The sequence below is a fragment of the Xiphias gladius genome, chromosome 24 (genome assembly GCF_016859285.1).
Source record: "Xiphias gladius isolate SHS-SW01 ecotype Sanya breed wild chromosome 24, ASM1685928v1, whole genome shotgun sequence".
Classification (NCBI taxonomy): Eukaryota; Metazoa; Chordata; class Actinopteri; order Istiophoriformes; family Xiphiidae; genus Xiphias; species Xiphias gladius.
In genome coordinates, this window is record NC_053423.1 from 563,321 (window position 1) to 586,274 (window position 22,954).

The 22,954-nt window shown below is 39.3% G+C and overlaps 1 protein-coding gene across 1 annotated transcript in view; it reads right to left on the bottom strand.

The window, feature by feature from the left end:
• Positions 1-9,391: 9,391 nt before the first annotated feature.
• si:dkey-240h12.4 (death-associated protein kinase 2) overlaps positions 9,392-22,954 on the bottom strand; it is a 39,181-nt gene continuing 25,618 nt past the window's right edge. Inside the window, exons 9-12 of the mRNA XM_040121223.1 lie at positions 15,270-15,315; positions 15,057-15,146; positions 13,792-13,878; positions 9,392-11,982 (exon numbers count right to left, since the gene is read on the bottom strand). Of these exons, the coding sequence (XP_039977157.1) occupies positions 11,902-11,982; positions 13,792-13,878; positions 15,057-15,146; positions 15,270-15,315 (304 nt within the window). The 3' untranslated portion in view covers positions 9,392-11,901. The remainder of the gene's footprint in view (positions 11,983-13,791; positions 13,879-15,056; positions 15,147-15,269; positions 15,316-22,954) is intronic.

The window sequence follows — 22,954 nt, forward strand, 5'->3', positions numbered from 1 at the left end:
TGTTCTCAACTGATGATGATGATGATGATGATGATGATGATGAGTGTGACTGGCCATTAGTTGTTAAGGGCCATTGCAATGGAGTGCTTCTAAAACAACAACTAGTGATTCCATCTGGGCCAGCAGCCTTTCGTGCTTTCACCCTGTTTAGGGTTTAACACACTGTACATCAGAGGTGGCACGTGAGACAGGCTGGTCCCCAGATGAGAGCTCCACTTTGAGCATGCACTCCTTGTTTCCTTGATCAAAGCATGAGTAGAAGTGGTTTAACTCATTGGATAGGAAGGCACTACTGGTTGGGAGGGCAGTCTTGGGTGGCTGAAGGTTTGAAATGGCCTGTATTCCTTGCCATATTCATCGAGGATCAGAAAAGTTGAAGTGATCTTAAATCCACTGTTTGTTTTTCAGTTTAGCTGTAGGGATTCCCCTTCCCAGGTTGGCCATGCTCCTGGTCTCCAGGGAGTTCTGTTTGCATAAGCACAGGGTTGGCAGTTTGATCCCAAGGTTATCCTGTCTACATGTTGAAATGTCCATGGCAAGTCATTGAACCCCAAATTGCTCCCGATGGTCAGACCAGCACTTTGCAGCCATCAGTGTGTGAGTGTGTGTGAATCAGAGAAAAATTGTAAAACGCTTTGGATAGAAGCAGTATATAAATACTGCCATTTAGATTTTTTTCCTGAATTGAGAATTAAGCAAATGCAGAGCTTCAGTTTTGATGACTTTCAAGGGCTACAGTATTTGGTGAGTTGGAGAAACTTGGTCAGATACATAGCCTGGGAGAGGGCTGTCGAAGACAGGTTCTGGGGAAACGAATACCTCCCATTGTTGTTACATGTAAGTGAGCAAGATTGAGGCTTGCTTTTTATTGGCCGTACGCTAGTAAAAATGGTTCTGAAAACTGATTTTTGGTAAAACAATTCCAACAAAACTGAATTCAGGAATCTCCGGTAAGTAAGATTAGGCTGTTGGGATTAGACTGCATTTGTTTAGGCTAAGTTCATTTAATAAACGGACACTGAGTTGACATGCCTTCTTATTATGCTGCCTCATCAGCATGCCTCATGTGCTTTACACTCATCCTTAATTAATCCTTAATTAACCTGAACACAACCTCTGACTCAATCCTACATACACCATCCTGCTGCTGAAAATACTCATTATAGCACCAAATTTGACAGGCACTATTTCCTCCTGCTTGAGTAATGTTTCTTAAAACTACTGTTCCCAGCTGTTTGTTGGAAATGATTTATCTTTTTAATGGAACTCTATATTTGAGAGTTGTGTTTGCAGATTCAGGTCAATCTTCAGAAGGAAGAAAAGTGCTTGTGGCTGAGAGCAGCAGGTCGTCTTGGGAAGCTGGAATTTACTGAGATAGACTAATGAGGTATTGATTTTGGTTTTTACACATTCGATTTGCTGACAATACGGAAAATATGCAATACAGCTAGAATACTGATGTATATAATTGAGATACTGGTCACCACAATGCAAGAGGACCCAAACGCATGACTTGGGACACAGTTCAGGGTTCCACAAAATTCAAAGTCATTACTTGGAAAAGGTTCGGTACGCAGGCAGGGAGAACAGGGCAAGCAAACAAAGCCAAAAAGGGCTGGGCAAAAGACGAGGTCAAGACTAGGATGTGAACCAACGAAAACCAGGAAACACTAACACTAGGAGAAGGCTGGAACGCTAGTCACAAGGAATGAAGATGAGTTGGCACAGAGGGTAATGAACACAGAGACTAAATACACTAGGAGAGGGGGAAAAAATTGGACACAGGTGACACAAATCAGGGGCAGAGCAGACAGAACCAAAGGACTCTCCTTGGCAGGTTTGATGTGGGCAACATGATACATAGGATGGATCATCCTATGTATCCTATGTATCCAGATCCTATGGATCTGGGAAGCTTAAGGCGAACAGCCAAAGGGTTGATGACTTTAGAGATGGGGAAAAGGCCCACAAATCGAGGGGCTAACTAAGGCGATTCCACTTGAAGAGGAAGGTCCTGGGATGACAACCAAACCCTCTGTCCTAATTGGTAGAAGGGAGCAGGGATCCGCCGGCAATCTGCCAACCTCTTTAACCAGGCCGTGGTTTTGAGGAGCTGTTGTCTGGTTCAACTCCAATGGCAATGGCGGATGAGGACCTGGGCTGAGGGAACCCCGATACTCAGCCCAGATGAGATGTGTGCTCCTGGATGATGGATTGTGAGAGGCAAGACAATTAAGACAGGTCTCCAGCACCTGATTAATCCTTTTAGTGTGTCTGTCGGATTGGTTCTGGTAGCCAGAAGAGGGACTGACAGTGGCCCAAAGCAGGGAACAGAGCGTTTTCCAGAACTGGCAGATCAATTGTGGACCCTGTGACACCACGTCTCTAGGAAATCCATACAGAAAATGCAACATCTTAGAAAATTGATCTACCACCGTGAGGACGTTGGTGTTACCTTCTGAAGGTGGGAGTCCAGTGACGAAGTCCAGGGAGATGTCAGACCAGGGGCAATCGGGAACAGCCAGAGGGTGCACGTGACCAGGAGGAGGGTGCACACCGGACAGGCTGCCACATACTCTCCGACTGCTTGCTCCATGGTTGGCCACCAGAAACGTTCTTGAAAAGAAAGATGGTTCGCCTTATCCCAAGATGGCAGGAGAAGAGGGAGGAGTGAGCCCAATGGATCACTGGCGAGCTTGGTCTTTTCCTGGACACAATGCCATGAGGTGTCCCAGCAGGGAGCAGTAAATGCATCGACCCTCTCGAAGGTGGTGCTGCCATTTCTCAGGACTGAGTCTGGCACAACCCAGCTGCATGGGTTTCTCTAGGACAGCAGTGGGTTCTTGTGGAAAAAGGGTATGTGTGTGACAAGGAGGGGAGCATTGAGGAGGAAGTCTGCTGCCCCCTCTGGACTGTCAGTCATGATTTATCTGGTCCTTTCCTTTTCTCGCTCCCTCAGGCAATTAGCAATTTTAATGGCCAGGGTGATGAATTAATCCAGATCTGGGGCACAATCTATGTTTGACCACTCAGGTGAATAATGATGTATGCCACCTTAGCTCGTTCAGTGGGAAATGCACCGGGCTGCATTACAAAGTGCAGCCCACGCTGTACCAGGAAGACATGGCAGTTGTTGTTGTCACCTGAAAACCTCTCGAGGAACAGAAGGAAGGAAAAAGGTCGGTACACAGGGAGACAAACAAATCACATATGAAAAAGAAATTTGGACACAAGAAATTTGGGATTTGTTACAAATTAGTGAACTTTTAATAGACTATACAATAAATGGGAAAAACAGTCAACACATGAATTGATAATGATAATGATAATTAGTTGCAGCTCTACAGTCTATTATTACAAATCCCTGTAAGGTACGGGATGGGCAATCCATAGCCACCCATAACTGGTGATTTAATGCAGCCATAATTTGAATCAAGCCCTGACTCCAACACTTACAGTCTACAACAAGAAGACTGGTAAGTAATCCTCTAATGTCTGCAGAAATGTTACAGATGTCAATGAGCAGTATTCAGATATGGCTGCAGCCCTTAACACAGCACTAACAAGGACTGGTTGCCACCTGTATGATGGACTATCTCCTGATCTGGTGTATTGCATTGCTACTGTTAAAAAAATCAGCTGGACTCAGTTGGGCTCTGCATATTCACCTGTTGTGTTGCTGCTCACAAGGATAAACTTGTCGGTTTTAATTTCTGATTGCCACCAAAAATATCTGTTGCAAACACTGCACCTGTACAGTCTCTTACCTGTGTGAACGTGTGTGACTTTAGATTAGACTTCTGAGAACACTGTTTATCACACATTAAACAACTATAAGCACGTGTGAATTCTCATGTGGTTTTGCAAATAGCTATGTTTGTCAAGTTTTTTACCAAATCTTACATTCAAATGTTGTTTTCTTCACATGCCATTCTACAAGTCTCTCCAGAGTTCCCTTGAAGCAAAATTTCTTGTTACAAATTGTGCACCTAAACTTTTGCTTTTCATTTGGCAATGTTATATTTCTGCCAAGGTCTTCACTTTTTGACAGAGATTCCATCCAATCATCACAACAGTCTCCAGTCTCATGTTCAGAGAGTGTGTCGCCTTGTCTTGTCTGGTTATGGATAACTGTCAGATTTTGTTTCCATCTGTTCAGTTTAACAGCTGGCTGGAGGATCTGCTTCTCTCTTCTCCTCAGTTTGTCTTGGACAAATCTTCATTTTTCAGTCTTCATTCAGTCTCCTGACTGGTCCAGAGTTCCTCCTCTTCCTCTTCAATGTGTGGGGGCTCTGAGTCCTCCTGCTTCACACTGGGGTTCCGCTGCTGCTCAGGGGGAGCCTCTTCTTTGACAACCAATTGCCGGATGCCTGGAGATGCTGAGACACACATTTATGCAAACTCACTGGGCATTTGTCATAGCTGACAATACATGCAATGTTTGTCTTTCCTCTTTCTCCATAAGAGGTCAAACATACAGTGGGGCTACATTCTACAACTATTCTAGGGCTGCAACAAACAGCTATTCTCATGGTCATTAATCGGTCAGTCTCTCAATTAAAACAAAATGTCAGGAAATAGAGTCTTTCCCAGAGTCCAAGCTACTGTCTTCAAAAGCTTTTTTTGTACAACCCACCTTCCGATACCCCAACATTGTCACTTCATAACTAGAGACCATCTTGCCATTGGATTACACCAGCTGTGATGCCCATCAACATGTTGAAATTACGACCCATAACTACTCAGTAGTCATTACTAAACTATTACATAGAACTCAGTATCCATGGGTCAGACCACACCCATCTTCGTACTCAGCCTTCATTTTGATCTCAACTACAAACCTATAAAGTTTTGTGACTGAAGTGACAAAATCTGTCCACAGACAGACAGAAACATTAACACCTGCCATAATTCTCAAAACCACCTCTGTGGAAGTTCCTGCTACAGTAGGTGAATCCAGGACCATTTTGTCATGATGACCCACACACACATGTAGACTCACAAAGTGAAAACATGATGAAACCAGCAAATGTTTTGCATTTTGTTTTATGTATGATTATTTAATTATTGAGATTCTTTTCAACTGACATGAATTAATCAACCAGATTACCTTAACATACATGAAGGGTTCACAGAAAAAGATGCAGCCTGTAATCCAGTGATACGTTTTTAAAAATCTCATTTATATGACCTTCACTGTTTACTGTTCACAGTCCAACAGCCACATCGGAACTGGATTAATATGCTAATGCAAACCCCACATCTCCTAGGTCCGCCGCTTCACATCAAAAGGGCTGAAATTATGAAACAAAGGGTGGCTTTTACAGTGAAATAATCACAGGAAATGCAGTGTATTTGTCCCTGAGGTTAGAGCGGACTGTTATCGTTAATCAAAAATGCTTTTTCAAAATAACACATGGTTATTTTGGCCATCATTTGTCAATGGATCAATTTGAAATATTGCAAGTTTTAATGGGACAGTCAGGAGCAACCATGGTGAGCTATTTAATGTGCTGGATATGACAGGCTGCAACACCTCCAACTTCCCAGCGAGGTAACCAACTCCTGCACAAGGTTTTACCCCTCCAAGTCAGTATTTAGTAGATTAATCTTTGACAGTAATTACAGTGGTCTGAACACTGCAGTGTTTCCCCATTTTTCTGCTCAAGCTCTGTCAGGTTGTATGGTGATCGTTCACTACTGATTGTGAGGGAACAGCCTTTCCAGCCACAAATTTTCGCCTGGACTGAGATCTGGACTCTTAGTTGGCCATGCCAGGACATTAATATTGTTGTTTTTATGCCACTCCCGTTAGCATTGGCTTTTTGCTTGAGCTTAATGTCCAGCAGATTTGTGCATCAGATTTCCTTCCACGATTTCACTGTATTTTGCTGAATTCATTTCACCCTCTACCCTCACAAGTTTTAATGTTTTTTTTTCTTTTTCTATGGCAGCAACAACAAACGAAGTGAAGCTAGTGAGCTAGTTCAGGCAGCCCAACTCTAGTCCACTGCTACATTCATATGACATACTCCTCTCACTGCAATACATATCAAACAAACCCTTTTAATCATGGCAGTGCAATTATGCTGACGGTGCTCTGCTTATTATTCCAGACCTGCACACAACTCTCAACCAAAAACCATGCTGCGGCTGAAAGCATTTCAGAAGCAACTTACTGCCATGTCACCCTGATTTGCTTTTAAACAACTTGTTGATATCTCTTAAAATTAATGAGTTGTTAATTTTTTTAATGATGAGTGCATGAAGTCACTATTATCTCAAAAACTGACGGCCTTTACTTTAACTACAGTAACATCCTTTTTGATGCATCAATCGCCAGCAATCACATGCATTTTTTCATTGCTGCCAATGGCAGCAGCATGGCTCCCAGTGCCAGCAGTGTTGGGAACCCTATTGTAATTGCTCAGGATTTTTTGTTTTGTTTTTTGTTTTAATCTTCCATTTGTAAAAGTGGTACTGCAGCATACACCACAAGACTTATGTAAGTGAAATTTTGAGGGTAGGTATATTATGGTGCACACATATCAGACAACAAAAATGACACATTCACTCCACTAGCAGGTGTCGCTATAATCGAGATGCGTTGTGGCCAGTAACTCAACACAGTACAATGCACATTCAAAAAACTTACGTGCACGCATTCACTGAATTAAGCAAAATCTCCCCATTTCTGCCTATAATTTTCTTTCATGAAATATGCAAAACCTACTATTTCGAACTTCTCTTTGGTTGTGAGACCGATCTCTATGAAATTTTGCAGATAGAATCTATGGACCTTACGATGAAAAGTTATTAAAAGAATTTTGATAATACAAAAAAATGCATAAATTATAAAAGGAACAACTTCCTAGAGGTTGCAGTCAAAACAGGAAGTGTAGCTTATCTTGTCAACAATCAATCCTATTAGTACAAAACTCCGATCAGTAGTGGTACTTTTGATGCAAAATCATGAAATAGGCTAAAATTGTTTTTCCAAACAACTCCTAGGTTGTCAGTCCAATCTGCACCAAACTTTGCACATAGAATTTATTGATTATATGAACATTATTTGGAGGGTTAATTGCCCACAGCTTGTCCAACTGATGTGCTTGTTTGTGAATGACACAATATCATTTTATTAGGGGAATCCTGTCAGCAGCAGCCAGAACAGCAAAGAGACACACAGACAGCTAGGCTGCAGGTGAGCTCTGTCACAGTGAAATGACTTACTGTACGTTCATGAGCTGATTAAAAAATAAAAACAAGAGGACATTTTTGAGATATATAGATATATAGAGAATATATGGAAGTACAAACATAGACAACAGTGTATATTGGTGATCCAAAAACAAATATCCCTACTAAAGTTAAAACCAAACCTACACCCTTGATTCTGTAATCGTGCTTTGTGGAACAGGTCTTTTTTGCTTCATAATCTGATGTATTTAGCATGTGTGGGAAGTTATGGGGTGCATCTTACAGCTGAAGTCTTTCAAGAAATATGCCAATAATATGGAGTTTGATGAGAATTTCAATATCATTTTCATCTGTGTGCCCAGGGTTGAGAGTTTGGTTTCTTGGTCAAAATCCTGGGTTGAAGACAGTGTTCATAGTTTAGGTGAACTGCTCCCAGATTCAGTCTTAGATGCTGTTCGAGGTCACATGTCCCAGCTAATTTTGGGTAGTGAGCAGGTTCAAAGCTTAAACTAACTGGTCATTGAGGCAGAATGGCTCATTTCTGTTTCTATGTGTGTTAAATACAAATATACAATGTTTAAATCCAGTTCAAATTGAATTGTACATGTTCAAAATTCCAGTGCTTCTTTTTCTGAGCACTTTAACCACTTTGGAGCTATTAAGAGCTGGGCTACATTTCCCCCCTGCTTCCAAGTGTTTGTGCACAGCTAAATCTAGAAGAGGGCATATTTCCTTAAACATTGGACTATACTTTTAATATAGACCATGGGCTCTGCAGTAGTAACAAATGTACAGCAAAGATGGTGGAGATGTCATCTAGGGTTGTTTGGAGCTGAAATCATTTCAAGTCTGTTGCTACAAGTATACTGTTGTGTTGTGTTTCCTGTTAAATAAACTCTAAAATTAAATGTGTATATGATTGGGATAGACTGAAAATAGGATTTTTAATATCAATACTGATTTAATGTTTGAATATTCGATTATGTATTGTCTTTTTCTTTGTTAATTTGTTATTTTAATTTTATACGTCACAAAGAGAGTTTGGTGACATCACATAATTCCCAGCGTTGCTCCACCGATCTCCAACCTAACTAGAAGCCTAATTAGCCAATCAAAATGTCCTGTTTAGGTGTGGATGGCCTTTAAATCATGATGGTTTAGAGACTAAAAACTACATGTGTAGTTGTACATTGAGCTCTCTGCAACATGGAAGCGTCTTTCATTATCCTCTCTGCTTAGTAAAATCCCTTGTCATCCAGATTCCACACCTCCAGTTTGTGATGTAGGCTTTGTCTCCAAGCTCAAGCTCAGATAGCTGAGTTTAAGGTTCTTTTTTCACTTCAGAGTGTTCCATACAGAACCACAACAAAATCATTCAACCGTTTTTCACAGGCTGGGAAGTACTTCTCTTGATGATTAAACTGAACTTGATGTGTAAAATCAGTGGCGTGCCCCTTTGATATAAGATGTCCTGTGTGTGTGTTTGTATCAGAAACTCTATTTGAACACCCACACATCACTGACTGGGCACTGTTGGTTGTGATGGTCTTTACTTTTTAAAGATATTTCTCTGTCTTTTACTCACAATCACAGCCCTCCCCATTCATGACTGCCATAGAAAATTGGTTTTGTTACTCACTGAGGGGGTAGTATCTTGAGATGGCTGTGGGAAACTCGTTTGTGATCACAGATGTGCAGGTGTGAAATGGCCACTCTGAAATTTAGGAGTGGGTGGATTGATGCCAGAAGTATTGATATTACTAAGTTTGTTTTGAGTGTGAATAAATTTGATACAAAAAAGTATCTGACATTAGATCACACAAAAACGTCTCGTAGCCTCTCAGCTGCTGTTTTGTGCTTGCACACAGCAAACACTTTGTTAATTCAGAGCATTTACACAATAACCTTTTTGTTATTTACGATTAAAGACTGTCCTGTGTTAAACAACATGATTAAGTCATTAATAATAAAAATATCAATAATTATTTCCCTGGTATTACTTGGTAATAGATTGGAACCAAATTTTGTGGAATCCTATATCCCACCCTTATGGAAAGACAAGAAATGCTATTAATTGAAACACAGAAGATATAGTCTATGAGAGATTCTGCAGTTTGAGTTATATTGTACAAAATAGGGGGATCACACACCACTGGAATGAGGACCTCTCTGTTTCCACAAACATTTTTTTAATTGGCTGATTGTGCACATCTGCATGATCAAAGGTAAACAAAGGTGAATTGTGGCCTTTGAGTCCGCTGCAGCCAGCTAGAGATTGCACCAAAATAGGAAACACATGCAGTGAATCAGAGAGGCAGTAAATGTTCACTGGACAACAGTGCAATGTGAATGAACCTTTGGTCATATGAACACAATGTTTAAGAAGAGGACAGGACAGAGGTCACCATACTACTATATGGGTGTTTGTAGCATAAATAATTTTTTATGTTATTTTGATATCATTCAAATATGTTCCTTATAACCATCACTTTTAACCAGTTCAGTTCTTTAATACACTATGTATGTTAATTACTTCTATATATGTTTAGACTCAAATGTAGATCATTAAAGTGATCAAAGTCACTTCAGTTGCACTAATTTATATTTACTGCAATGTGTCAAATTCATTTTTATTATCAACTGAATGAGATGAAAAGGAAATGATACCGACAGATACAGGTCATTTCGACAAACATACTCATGCACACATGATTGAGAAGAAAAGAAACAAAGTGATAGCTTTGGTAGTATTTCTAAAAGCTTAAAAATCTGATGATTGTTCAAGTCTTGGATGAAGCCAGATATCAAAAAAATATAAGTTATAGGTAGTGAAGTTATTTACAAAGCGTGTATGATTGTGCCATTTACATCATGAGACAAGTAATATAATACATGAGAGTACAAAAGACAGACATATTATTGGAAGTAATATGTACAGTACTGATTGAGATATTTTATCTTTTGTAGTATGAAATATTACAACACAACTAGGCACTTGCTGATAGTGTCATAGCACCCCCCAAATCCCCAAATTCCCTCCCAGCTAACTGCTGATGTTTTGAACATCAGTGGATTTGAGTTTGACAGTTCATCATTGATCTTTGAAACAGCAGCGGAAAAGCACATCACATATCCTCATGAGGATCAAGCTCAGCTCTTAAGTCAACATAGATGAGAAGCCAGGGGAGCTCAGAATCACAGAAATTTTCTACATTTCCATGGCAACTGAGCAAGCTAGTAATGAGGAGTGATACAATCAAACGTTTAATTACAGCTACTAAATGGACCTTGAGATGGGATTTTTTTTTGTTACCAATCAAGTGGAATCTTAAAATCAACAGCAATTTGGGATTTTGTGTGAGTGATATTGGGTGCTACAACAAAATCACAGACTTCTTACTTAATACCCTTAAAGAGCAATTTATCAGCAGCTCTTTGGACTGACCCCCATTGGTTGAACATATAGTGTATCCTAGACTGTGTCAGTAGGCTATAACATCACTGTTGGGTGTGGTTACAGGTATAACAAAGCTCTTTTCGGACCACTACCCACCAAAGGTGAAACACACCTGAAACTTACAACCAGACAGGACAGTAAAACTCTGCCTTCAAGTCTGTTGTTAATTTACTCTTTAAAGGAATCTACAGTTTATTACAGCTTGGGTAACATTGATAACATTGTATTCACCAAAGTAATTCATGAGATCTAGGAACGTGATATCACTAAAAATAGGTCCAATGGGGTAAGAAACATGAGCAGTCAGATAACTGCAATTCTTCATTCACCAGGAAAACTGTGAGTACTCACAGCTATAATAATTACAGTGGGTCAAAGTTGAAGTGGAGGGGGGTCTGTCACAGATGTGGTTGATGACAGATTGCAAACAAGCCAACAAACTACTTTATTTGGAGGTCAAACTGAAAGTAAATAGACCTGAAATGTTACTAATAAGTCCTCATTGCGCAAGGAAAAAGTATGCACACAGCACAAATTAGCAGAACTAACATGAATGTTTGTTTCCAACTTGTCTGATCGGCTGACTGCTAACGTTTTTTGACCTTTCTTGTTTTTTGTGATGTCACTGTTCCCTGATCTCAGCTATTCATTTGGTGAGTACAATGTTCTCATTATTGATTGAAATGATGGCCAGAGCTCTGAAAATAAAACTGAAGTATTAATAAACCAATAAACCACTTTCCTTGTAGCTATATAACTTTAGTGAAAACGTTTTATTTTTATTTATTTATTTATTTTAAGTTTTTCAACAACAACATTTAAAAGAAGTACACACATATACATATATATATATATATATATAGTGTTTGCATATGGCTGATGATGAAAACAATAGTATCAGTATTAAAGTCATGGAGGACTTGGACATAAAATTAGTTTTTAGTTTTACATTTTCTGTAGAGGGAATATAGTCCTACCCAAAAAAAAGCCAGGTATCATGAAATCCAGGCACAGTGGTAATGAGCTGAACTTTAAAACAAAGTTTCCACCAATTTCCTGAAGGTCTTAAAGAAATTCTCATCTGATGAGGCATTTCCCAGGCACTTCTAAGACAGTCAATTAAACTTGGCAACATTCAGGCGTCCATTTCACTTGAACAATCTGACAAAGTAACAATTCCCCTCAGTGAGCCTGCCATCCAGCTTGGACCTCTGTGCTGTGCTGCTGCCTCTCTCTGGTCATCTCTATGAACTGCTGCTGAGTCTTCGATGTAGCAGAGAGGCAGGCTTGCTTTCTGTGTCCTCTACATCACTTTCACATTGTCTCTGGAGAAAAGGATCATTACAGTTGGATTTTGATCTGATGGACACTTTTGTGTCTCATATAAATTTGCACAGCTGTATCTTATAAAGCTTACAATGTGGATTTGAATTAGAGCATCTAAACGTAACTACTCATACATAGTGTACAGGACTTTAACTTTCAAACTAAACCTTTTAATAGAGTTTTTTTTATAGTCTTGTTTCTTTTTTTGCTTCATCCATGTCTTAGCTGTCACATTCACGTTCATGTTGCCTATCATAGTCCAGAAACAGTACAAAACAGTAAAAAAAATATACTTAACTAACCTGGTCTAACCTGGGCATCATACTGCAGTTAAAAACTACAAGTAGAAAAATACATCACCGAATGCTGGTCATGGCTCTGTTGTTTTAGATATGATTATTTGTAACTGTAAAATTACTGTAAAGTAAACTGTAAGGTAATAATTTGATTTTGTGTGGCATGTGATGAAATAAAAAAGTCCAGTTTTACAGGATCAATTTCAGGGTTTTCTGGCTGGTTTTCCTCAAAGACACATGGTATCATATTTACCTTATTTGGTATATGTTATACTGTATATTTAGTATTACATACTGGATGTGGTAAATAATTGTCTTAAAATGAAGCAGAAAATAAAGCAGCATTATATCACATGATAAAAATAAAACCTGACAGTATGCAGTGATCTATGTTTTAGTTTGTACTTTGTCAGGGCTAGAGTTTAGCAACCTGACCCAACTTGTGGGGTTAGGGTAGTTTTTTTTGCATAAAGCTTCAGGCTCAGGTGGGGCTTGGGTTGGATTATTTTCAAATGTTAGTTAATTATACAATCTCTCTCCAGTGTACTCAAAACCATCTGTGGTGGATGTGATTCTCTTCCTCCACAACTCCAACTCTTAAAAGGCATGGTGACGGTGTTGGTTCAAAGTTCTGTTGTGGATTATAACCGGGGTGATTGCTGTCAAGTTCAGCTGGGAAAGATGTTTGGAGTTAACCAGCCATGTCCAGTGCTTTTTATTTGGAAAATATTATATATATATTATATAAATAATATTAGGAAAAGGCAAAGGTGGTGAGGCAGGTCATTTGTTATTATTGAAATACTATAGTGTTGCATGCTCGTAGCTAACTGCAGTTTGTGTATTGCCACTAAGCCTCTGGCTTATCAGTTAGTAGAAGTTCTATATGTTTTGTGCTAGTGGGCTGCCACATCATATTCTGTGTTGGACCTGTTGCTGTTGTTCGATTAGTTATCTTTTATTTGTGAGAAAGCCTTTTCAAGACTGCATATAACTTTGTCTTTGAAGAAGAAATAACAAAAATGTAGCCTCAAATTTGGCAGTGCCAGGCAGATTTGGTTGGGTCAGGTCTGAGGGGTGCAGGTGCGAATGGTCTCCTCTTTAGGCACATGTAGAACTATAGTCAGAACCTTCAGTGTGTGGTACATGATGATCTTAGTTACAACTGTAAGTTACAAAGGTCTGAATCTTGTAAAAATATGCTGTACACTGAAATGCAATTTAAGACTTGTGATAAATACTGTACTTGTGATACTTATTGTAACTTTTTAGACTAATCATTGTATTGTACTTGTTATAGTGTAAATAAATAAGGTGGACAAAATATAAGACATCTATTCACATACATGATTCAGTGATGAGTATCTTTTGACCCTGACCATCATAACTGGGTCAGTTTTACAATTAAAGTAGATTTCTTGCTATGATTTTTTTTTTTTTTTAAACTCACTGGGTGATTTTGTTTTTATCTTCAACACGTGAGTTGAGCTGAGTGAAATAAAGTGGTCTCACCTGTAGTGGATCTTGATCTGAGCTGCCCTTACACAGCAGTTTCAACTGGACCAGCCGATTGCACATTAGCACCATGTTATAAGACATCTAGATGGGGGCACGGGGGTGAAGGGAGAATGTTTTTCAGTAAAGCTTGCAAGCCAGTAGTACAACCAACCAGAATACTTGAATGTTCTTAAGGATCGTACTTGGATGGGGCAGAACCATAGCAACTCAGTATCATCTAATATTTCTATTTCGTTTATTTTGTGAACAGGACGTATAAAAACAGGTAGCTAGTCCCAGTGGGCGTAATATGGGGTTCCTCAGACCCGCCAATCAACACCTAGGAGCTCCGAAGACATCAAAATCTAATTTAAAGGGTTTTCAAATTTAAGCTAAGAATTTAATGTTTATCTATAATGTAAAATGTATTTTCATTTTCAACATTGACAATTGAGGAGCAACAAAGATATTGTGACTGATTGCTGTTGTATGTCCAGAAAACAGCTATTAAACAGTCCTTAAATCTCAAAACAAAATTATACAACATGGGGCCTGGAGATCTGCTGCTGTTATACAAATGATCTCACTCAACAAACAGTGAATCTTTCAGCACAGCTCACTGCTGTCAGAAAAGCAAACAAGGTCAGATAACAGTTAAATCCTGGTGTCACAGCAGAAAATTAAAAAAATAATATAAGTATCCACTCTTTGCCAGCCATGTGTGATATTAAAAAGGTTTGGAGAGTGTGTCTGTGGAGAAAAAAACATTAAAATAATTTACTCAAAATATGGAGGGTGTTTCTTGTCTGCACAATCTGCATGTGTCACTGCAGAACACTGCAGTTATTTACGTTTTTATCTATTTATTTTTGAACACTGATTTAGTTCCATGTTGGGCACCCCTACAGTTTATGCCTGTACTGCCCAACAGCAGCTCGGAGCATATTTGTTCATCCAACAGGTCAAGTAATTAACATGTTAAGGATGGGTTGGGTCCAGAATCAATTTAAAAATAATTGCAGGTAATCTGTCAGTTCAGATGCTGAGGTTTGCAGACAAGATGACACATGTCTTCCCATTTTGCACATTTTTTTTCAGTACCGCCCATGGCATGCGAACCCCCCAACAGCCGTAGAGCATTGCACGTTGTTCGTCATCTTTTAACTTCCCTAATTTACTCATTTATTATCTCTTTACTGCTGATTCTCTAATAAAGAGACATAAATTGCTCAAGAATATGCTTTAAAAGATGTTGGTTGAGCATACATGTCCAGACTCACCTTCCATTTCCTTCTGGCATTGAACTTCTTAAAGTTCTTCATATTGATTGAGGATCGTTTCCTTTTGGCCACCTGTTTCGGTGTGATGGGCTTGAAACAGACAAAAACATTAGTACTCAATTTAAGCAACATGCAGTAACACTCAGCAGGATGATGCAGTAAACAACTGAAGCAGGTTTATAGGCCTGAAAAAAGTAGAAGAATTGTAGTAACCTTAATCCATGGATGAAGCAGACACTCCTCAGCTGTCATTCTATCACTGCAACACACATCGACCAAGAACTAATGACAACAGGTTAGGAGAGTAGTAATAAGTAATAATAAATACTAATCATCTGTACATGTGTAAGTACATGTGTATTTTGCCACTGTTCCTATTCTATTATAATACAAAACAGGAACACTCTTTTTAAATGACACATCAAATATTTTAGCTTGTTGTAAAAAGGTGGACGATAATATTATTGGTCATTACTACATGAAAGCAAAAATACATCAGCAGCTATATCACAAATTGGAAAAGCCATGGGGAGCCCCTGTGTTGTAGCAAGTTATCTCTGGTTTCTTTTCCTGGAGGAACTGTCTCACAGTGATCCTAAAAAATGTACAAAAATTGAGAGGTCACCTTATTTAAACACAGACCCACCACTTTCAAATGTATCTGGACTGACATGTTGCTTACCCTGTAAAATTTATTCTAATATTCAAAAGCATTAAAAAAATAAAAATGGTATTATTACACTCTTCAGTCTCATCTGCATTGTGTCAGCCCTACTGATTTATTACTTAAACACAGATAAGACATTGTACTGCTACACAAGAAAATCGATAAGTAAATAACAATAACAATTATTATTAAATTATAGCAAATATTATTATTATCATCATTATTAGAAATACAGAAGAAGAAGAAGAAAAACACTTCAGTCAGCGATGCCTTGTCTAGTCACTGTGGATCATCTGGGGTACTTGATGGCAAGTATGGTTACCTTTAACCATGAAACTATGGAGGACAATATGTGTAGAAATATTTTTAAATCAATTAAATTAATTGATATCTAATTTGACACAAAAAAAAAATCAATAAATAGTTCAAAATTAAAAGGATTTATTAAAAAAAAAAAACGACATCAAACATTCAATAAATACATAATTTAACTAGAATTACTGCCTCACAGTTGTATGCCAACAAGTCAAGTTGCAGTTAACATCCATGCCTGTCCAGACTCATATAATATACGCAGTTAAGACTTTGAAGGAATTTTCTAAAAGGTATTAAGTGTATTTTGTCATATTTAGCATATTAATTCTCGAGTTACAACCAAAAAAGGTCCATATTGTGAGGTCACAGTGACCTTTACCTTTGACCTTTGACCACCAAATTCTAATCAGTTCATTTTTGAGTCCAAGTGGACGTTTGTGATAGTTGTAATGAAATTCCTTCCAAGTGTTCCTGATGTATTGCGTTCACAAGAATGGGACAGACATGAGGTCACAGTGACGTTGACCTTTGACCATGAAAATCAGTTCCTCCCTGAGTCCAAGTGAATATTTGTGCCAAATTTGAAGATATTCCCTCAAGGTGTTCCTGAGTTATGGGACGATAGACGGAAGGACAACCCAAAAACATAATGCCTCCAGCCGCAGCTGTTGCATAAAAGGCATAAAAGGTTATCAGTACAAAGTTAAATGTACCAAATGTTGACTGAGCATTCATCTGGAAGTCCAGAATTTATGTTGAATATTTTGACCTGTCACTGGGCCCTGCAGGGGGTATCAGGTTGTGCCCTCATAAATATACTGATACCATATTAGACAGGCATTACCATACACGCAATACCATATTATGACCCTGGCCTAACATACCTTTAAACTGACCTAGTATACATTTAAAAATGCCTTTAACTTCTACTTTCACCCAAGCAAAGATTGGCTCCAGACAGTGGCTAGACCCACTGGCTTGACCCACTGGCCTGGTAGCTCCATCTGAGACCCAGCACACTCAATAGTCCAACCACCGTCTATGTCTAACTGGCTCCAGTAGTCTTACCAATAGCCACTAATTAGCAATCATAAGGTGGGCACCCTCGCAATTAATGCTGTTCCATTAAGTTCGGCCCACAACACAGAGAAGGATCAACAGTGTGCTCCAGCGTCCCAGAACCAATCCCCTCTTTACCTGAACCCACATACTTAACAAAGCCCTCTGAAGCTGGATATATTCACAACATCACTAGCCAACATCAACAGCATGCTAGCTAATAACAACTACGATAACTAACAAAAGAAATCATCCTCAATTACCATGCTAAGCTAAGTAGCATGCCAGGATGCAGCCTGAGTCACCAAGTGAACCGAACAACCTTAGCAGGTTAAGTAGCATGCTAAGATAACCAGCTAGCTAAAAGCTAACTAAGTCAACCAGTATGCTGCATGAGCCACTTAACAAAATATTTAACAATTATCTAAATAAATAATGGAATTTCAAAAATGAACTTTTAAAAAAGAGAAATAAATAACTGAAATAACAAACTTAATTAAGAGTTCAGGTTTTGATCAGGCATTTGAAAGGGCAGCTTCCTTTTCCATGCATTTTTATTTTCCACCTCAGCCTACTCTATGGGCAGTGATTAAAAGTTATGCATCACAAAAAGATGGAAAGCAGACAACACAGAGACTAAAAATAGAGAAGAAGCAAGGAAGCAAATCTCCCGCACATTCTAGCAAATCATATGAACTGCATATGGTACATATTCAGCATGTGCAGATCAGCAAAATTCAAACACAAGATTACAGGGTAAAATAGCACATTTGGGGTTCTTTGTCGGGCAGTGAAGACCCATAGATGGTGGATATCCTCATCCTGGGTACAAATGTGGCATAAATCAACACAGGGTCTGATGTTTGGCCATTCTGTGGACATGTTTGAGGACATTTTCTCTTAGTTTCCCTGACACCAGAGATGGCAAAATACATTCATCACTCCTTTCAGGAGATACTTCTTCAGTCATCTTCGGTTAGGACTATCTTCAGCATCAAATACTTCCAGATTAAGATGGTATCTGAAGTCACTGAAAGGCTTACCTTAGTAGCATGCCACATGGATGGTATGCAGGATGTAGGGCAATTTCTCAGACAGAAAATTTCAGCTAATGGGATAAAGCCAGAATTGAGCAAAATAGAGGCTGTACTGCAAATGGCACCACCATCAAATGTAAGTTAATTGAGAAGTTTCCCGGCATGGTTGACCAGTTAGGAAAATTTATCCCTCAAATGGCTGAGTAAGACAGGCCGCTGAGGAGCCTGTTGCTAAAACAAAACCATTGGCTGTGGGGGCCATACCAAATTAGAGCTTTACAGTTACTGAAAGAGGAGGTGTCATCATCGCCAGTCCTCATTCTTCAGATTAGGAGCAGTCCTTTTGCAAAAATGGGCTGCTGAGCACAAACCTGTTGCATGTGCACCAGGCCTTCTCTCCCCCACTGAACAGCACTATGCACACATGGAAAAAGAAACATTAAGTCTAACATGGGCCTTCTGGGAGCACAGGCACCAGACATTTTATCTCCCAGAATTCACCGCTTCAGTATGAGGCTGATGAGGTATTCACACTCAATACAAGATGTTTCTGGGAAAAACTCAGGCCTGCATAAGTGCACATCATGTGCACCCATGAAAGCAAGGCTCAGCAGTTCAGAAACCGAGCTGATGGAAAGTACAAACACAGTCATGAACAACTTTCCTGGAAGTAGCTTATACCTTGAAACTCTAAAGGAGCTCCATATAGCTGACAGCATCTGTCTTCAGGTCATGAAAATGTGTACAGAGGTCATGTCTTCAGGTCATGAAAATGTGTACAGAGGGCTGGCCTGAAAGAGCCAGGTGTCAAACACCACTATACCCACCACAACAATATATGGTATTTGTTTAAGACTTACATTTGGAAGAATGTAGAAAAATTATATGATCTCAAATTGTTGGAAAGCTGTGTGCTAGTTTCAAGGTGATAGAGACCCACTTATCTCCACTGTTATTTTGTTTTCAGGTTAGCCTGAAATTAAAATAACCTGCTGGCTTCTGGATCACATGCCCATGATGAGCTGAAATCTTTACTGCCATTGGGCAAACTGTGTATCTACATAAAAAGGGAATGGCGCCAAAATGCTCTCAAAACGTTGCTTACCCCTTCTACTTTCCCAGTAAATTCAGTACAGTCATTATTGTGGCAGTGGTACAGTGCACTCAGAAAGAATTCAGACCCTTTCACTTTTTCATTTTTTTGTTATGTTGCAGCCTAATGCTAAAATTGTTTAAATTCACTTTTCCCCTCATCACTCTACACTCAATACCCCTTTATCACAAAGCGAAAACAGAGTTTTCTCTCAAGCTCTGTCAGACTGGAATGGGACCATCAGTTGACAGCCATTTTTGGTCTCTCCAGAGACTGGGTTCAAGTCAGGGCTCTGACTGGGCCACTGAAGGACATTCAGAGTTGTTTATAAGCCACTCCAGTGTTGTCTTGGCTGTGTGTGAAGGTTAGTGTCCTGTTGGAAGGTGATGCTTTGGCTCAGTCTGAGGTTCTGAGCGCTCTGGACCAGGCTTTCATTAAGGATATCTATGTTCTTTGCTCCGTTCAGCGTTCCCTCAACCCTGACCAGTCTCTCTGTCCCTGAATACTTATGTCAATATGATATTTCAGTTTTTCCTTTTTAATAAATTTGCAAAAATTTTCTAAAATTCTGTTTTCCCTTAGTCATTATGTGGTATTGAGTGTAGATTGATGAGGTAAAAAATGATTTTTTAAAACGATTTTAGCATAAGGCGGCAACATAACATAACATACGTACAGAAAAGTGAAGGCGTCTGAATACTCTCTGAATGCACTGCATATTATTCCCGGTGTTAACAAAAAAATAGGCTCTGAGCAGACTTTATGTGGCCATCAGCAGTGTACAGACTGACCACCCTAAAGGCTTCTTTATTGTTCCTGGGGACAATCTCAAGTCTCTCTTCCAAAAATTCCACCAATTTTAATTTTGCCATCAGAGGAGAAAATATTCTTCACCTAGTTTGCACAATCAACACTGGCAAATACAGAGCAGAACCCCGTCCACACATGGGATGTTCTGACTAGATTTCTGTGACGTTATATCCAGTATACACCGCTCTTAGGATGGACCGAACCGGCTCTGAAACAGATCAGTGTGGCCGGAAAGAACTTGTGCAGCACTTTAAGACTGTTATGACAATTCAGACCTGAGAAGTATGCATCACCTGTGGATACATCAGTAAATGCATTGATGATGTGACTGTCTCCAAGACTATTACAACACTGCACCCAAAAACCAAGGCTGATCAGCAAGGTACACAAGCTTAGCAACTCATGCACTGATGCTTTCAAATCTGGAGATAAAGCTGCACCAAGAGAAACAAGATTCAACCTTTTCCATGCCATCAGAGGTGAAAAGTGCAGGTACGCTCGGAAGATTCAGGGCTACTTTCAACAAAGTAATAACACCTGCTGTCAGTGGAAGGGCATTCAAAGCATCACTGATGACAAGCCCATGCCACCAACCTGTGACAGGGGTAAGTGTCTACCCAGTGTGGTGAATCAGTTTTGCATAATCTATGCACAATTTTAGGTACAAAACAATGTGCCTGCAAAGAAATCTGCCGCACCCCGTGAAGAACGAGCACTTTGCCTCCCCATTGTTGATGTCAGGAGGCAGCTGGGTCAAATAATATACTGGGGATAATATATTGAGCCGTGTGTTGAAAGACTGTACTGATCAGCTAACAGAGGTCTTCACTAGCATCTTTAAGACCACCCTGGGTCATGCATTCATTCCAACCTGCTTCAAATCAAAGACCATCATCCCAATCCAAAAAAACCTCTGTGTCCTGTCTTAATGATTACCACCCTGTTGCACTCACTTCAGCCATCATGAAGTGCTACAGGAAGCTGGCCATTAACTGTATAAAATCCGGACTTCTTACATCAGTGAATCCTTTTGCGTACCATCCCCACAGATACCATATCCTCTGCACTCCAGACCAGCCTCTCTTACCTGGAACATGAAAACACATATGTGAGGATACTATTTATTGACTTTTGTTCTGCGTTCAACACCATCATTGCGCAGAGAATGGTTGAGAAGCTGGTTCTGCTAGGTGTGAACACCTCCCCTGCGGAACTAGATCCCCAAAACAGTTTGAATTGGCATTAAGACCTCCAGCACCATCACCAAGAGAATTATGGGCCCCCCAAGGCTGTGCGTTGGGTCCAATGCTTTTTACTCTGATGGCCCATTACGGTTCTGCTACACAGCTCTAATCAGATTATTAAGGTTTGAGATGACAAAACAGCTCTGGGCTGCATTACTAAAATTGAAGAATCTGCATTTAGAGATGAGGCGAGGCAGCTGACAACTTGGTGATGACAATAATCTGTCTGTTAATGTTGAAAAGACAATAAATAGATAAATAAATAAATAGAAATAATCACTGACTTCAGAGTCTACTGACCGCTTCTCATCAGTGACTCTGCAGTAGAAATGGTTCATAGAACCAAAGTTCTGCAGGTTAATATCAAAAGTAACCTAGGCTGGTCACTCAACACCAGGAAGCCCAGCAGCGTCTCCACTTCCTGTGTTGCATGAAGAAAGCCCCCCACACACACACACACACATTCTACAGGGACACTATAGAAAGTGTCCTGACAAATTGCATTACTGCTTGGTTTGGCAACCGCAACACCTCTGACTGTAAGGACAGTAGCAGTAGGCCACCAACAGTATCAAAGACTCTACTCACCCCACCAATGGACTGTGTACGCCACTGCCATCTGGAAAAAAGTTAAGCAGCATCCAGACCAGACCCACACTACTGTCTAACGGCTTTTTCCCTGTCTTTGTATTTGCTTTTGTTTTTTTTGTTTTAAATTGCAATGTCAATACCCTGTATACTTAGTATTGTATATGGAGCGAGTAAGAAAAAATTCTACCTGGAACCAAACCTTTTAAATCATGTATTTATTGACTGTTTCATGTTTTTTTTCTACCAACTTACTGATGTATTAATATATTCATTTGTAAATTATTTTCATAATTCTTATTTTTATTTCCCATTCAAGTATCAATCAATGAAAAACTTATTAATTTAGCCTAATTAAGGATTTATTATTAATTTATGTGTTTATTGTCCAATTAGATATCACTTAATATAATACTTCATAACTATTGCTACATACTACGTATTACTACTATTGCTACATACTCCATGACACTTATGTTCCTCCATATAATAAAACCATAGTTTATGGGAACTGTGATTATTATATTCTTAATCATCACACTGATACGTTGTTACTGTCATACTTTGTAGTTATTACAGACTTTAACTACAGTGACATATACTGTAATAATACAATGGCTTGTTAATACTAGCAATCACAATATTGTTATCGTTTAAAGATTTAAAAGGCTGAAGTGAAGCTAGGCCACAATAACACCCCAGCTTGTGTGTCCAATAAGCCATCAGTTCACATGACAATGACCTTAAAAGCTGCATAGGCTTCACCACTGAGTGAAACTCAATAATTTGTGATCTTAGTTTTGCTGGGAATTCATTTTATTTTGTGACAAAATTCAGTTTAAGAATCCTGATTTGTTTTGGATGTTTGAAGGTGGTACTGTATGTTGAGTTGTCTCTTCAATCAAAACATTTTTGTGGCAGCCAAGACAGACTACATTGTATTCCCCATAACACTTCAGCTATGTTAGGTGAATTTCTTTAAATGTCCCCATTTTGAATTTGTGGAAAAGTACATTATGGTTGTCATATCACCATCTCGGTTTTTGTTGCTGTCTACTGTCTTGGAAGTCCATATACAGTACACT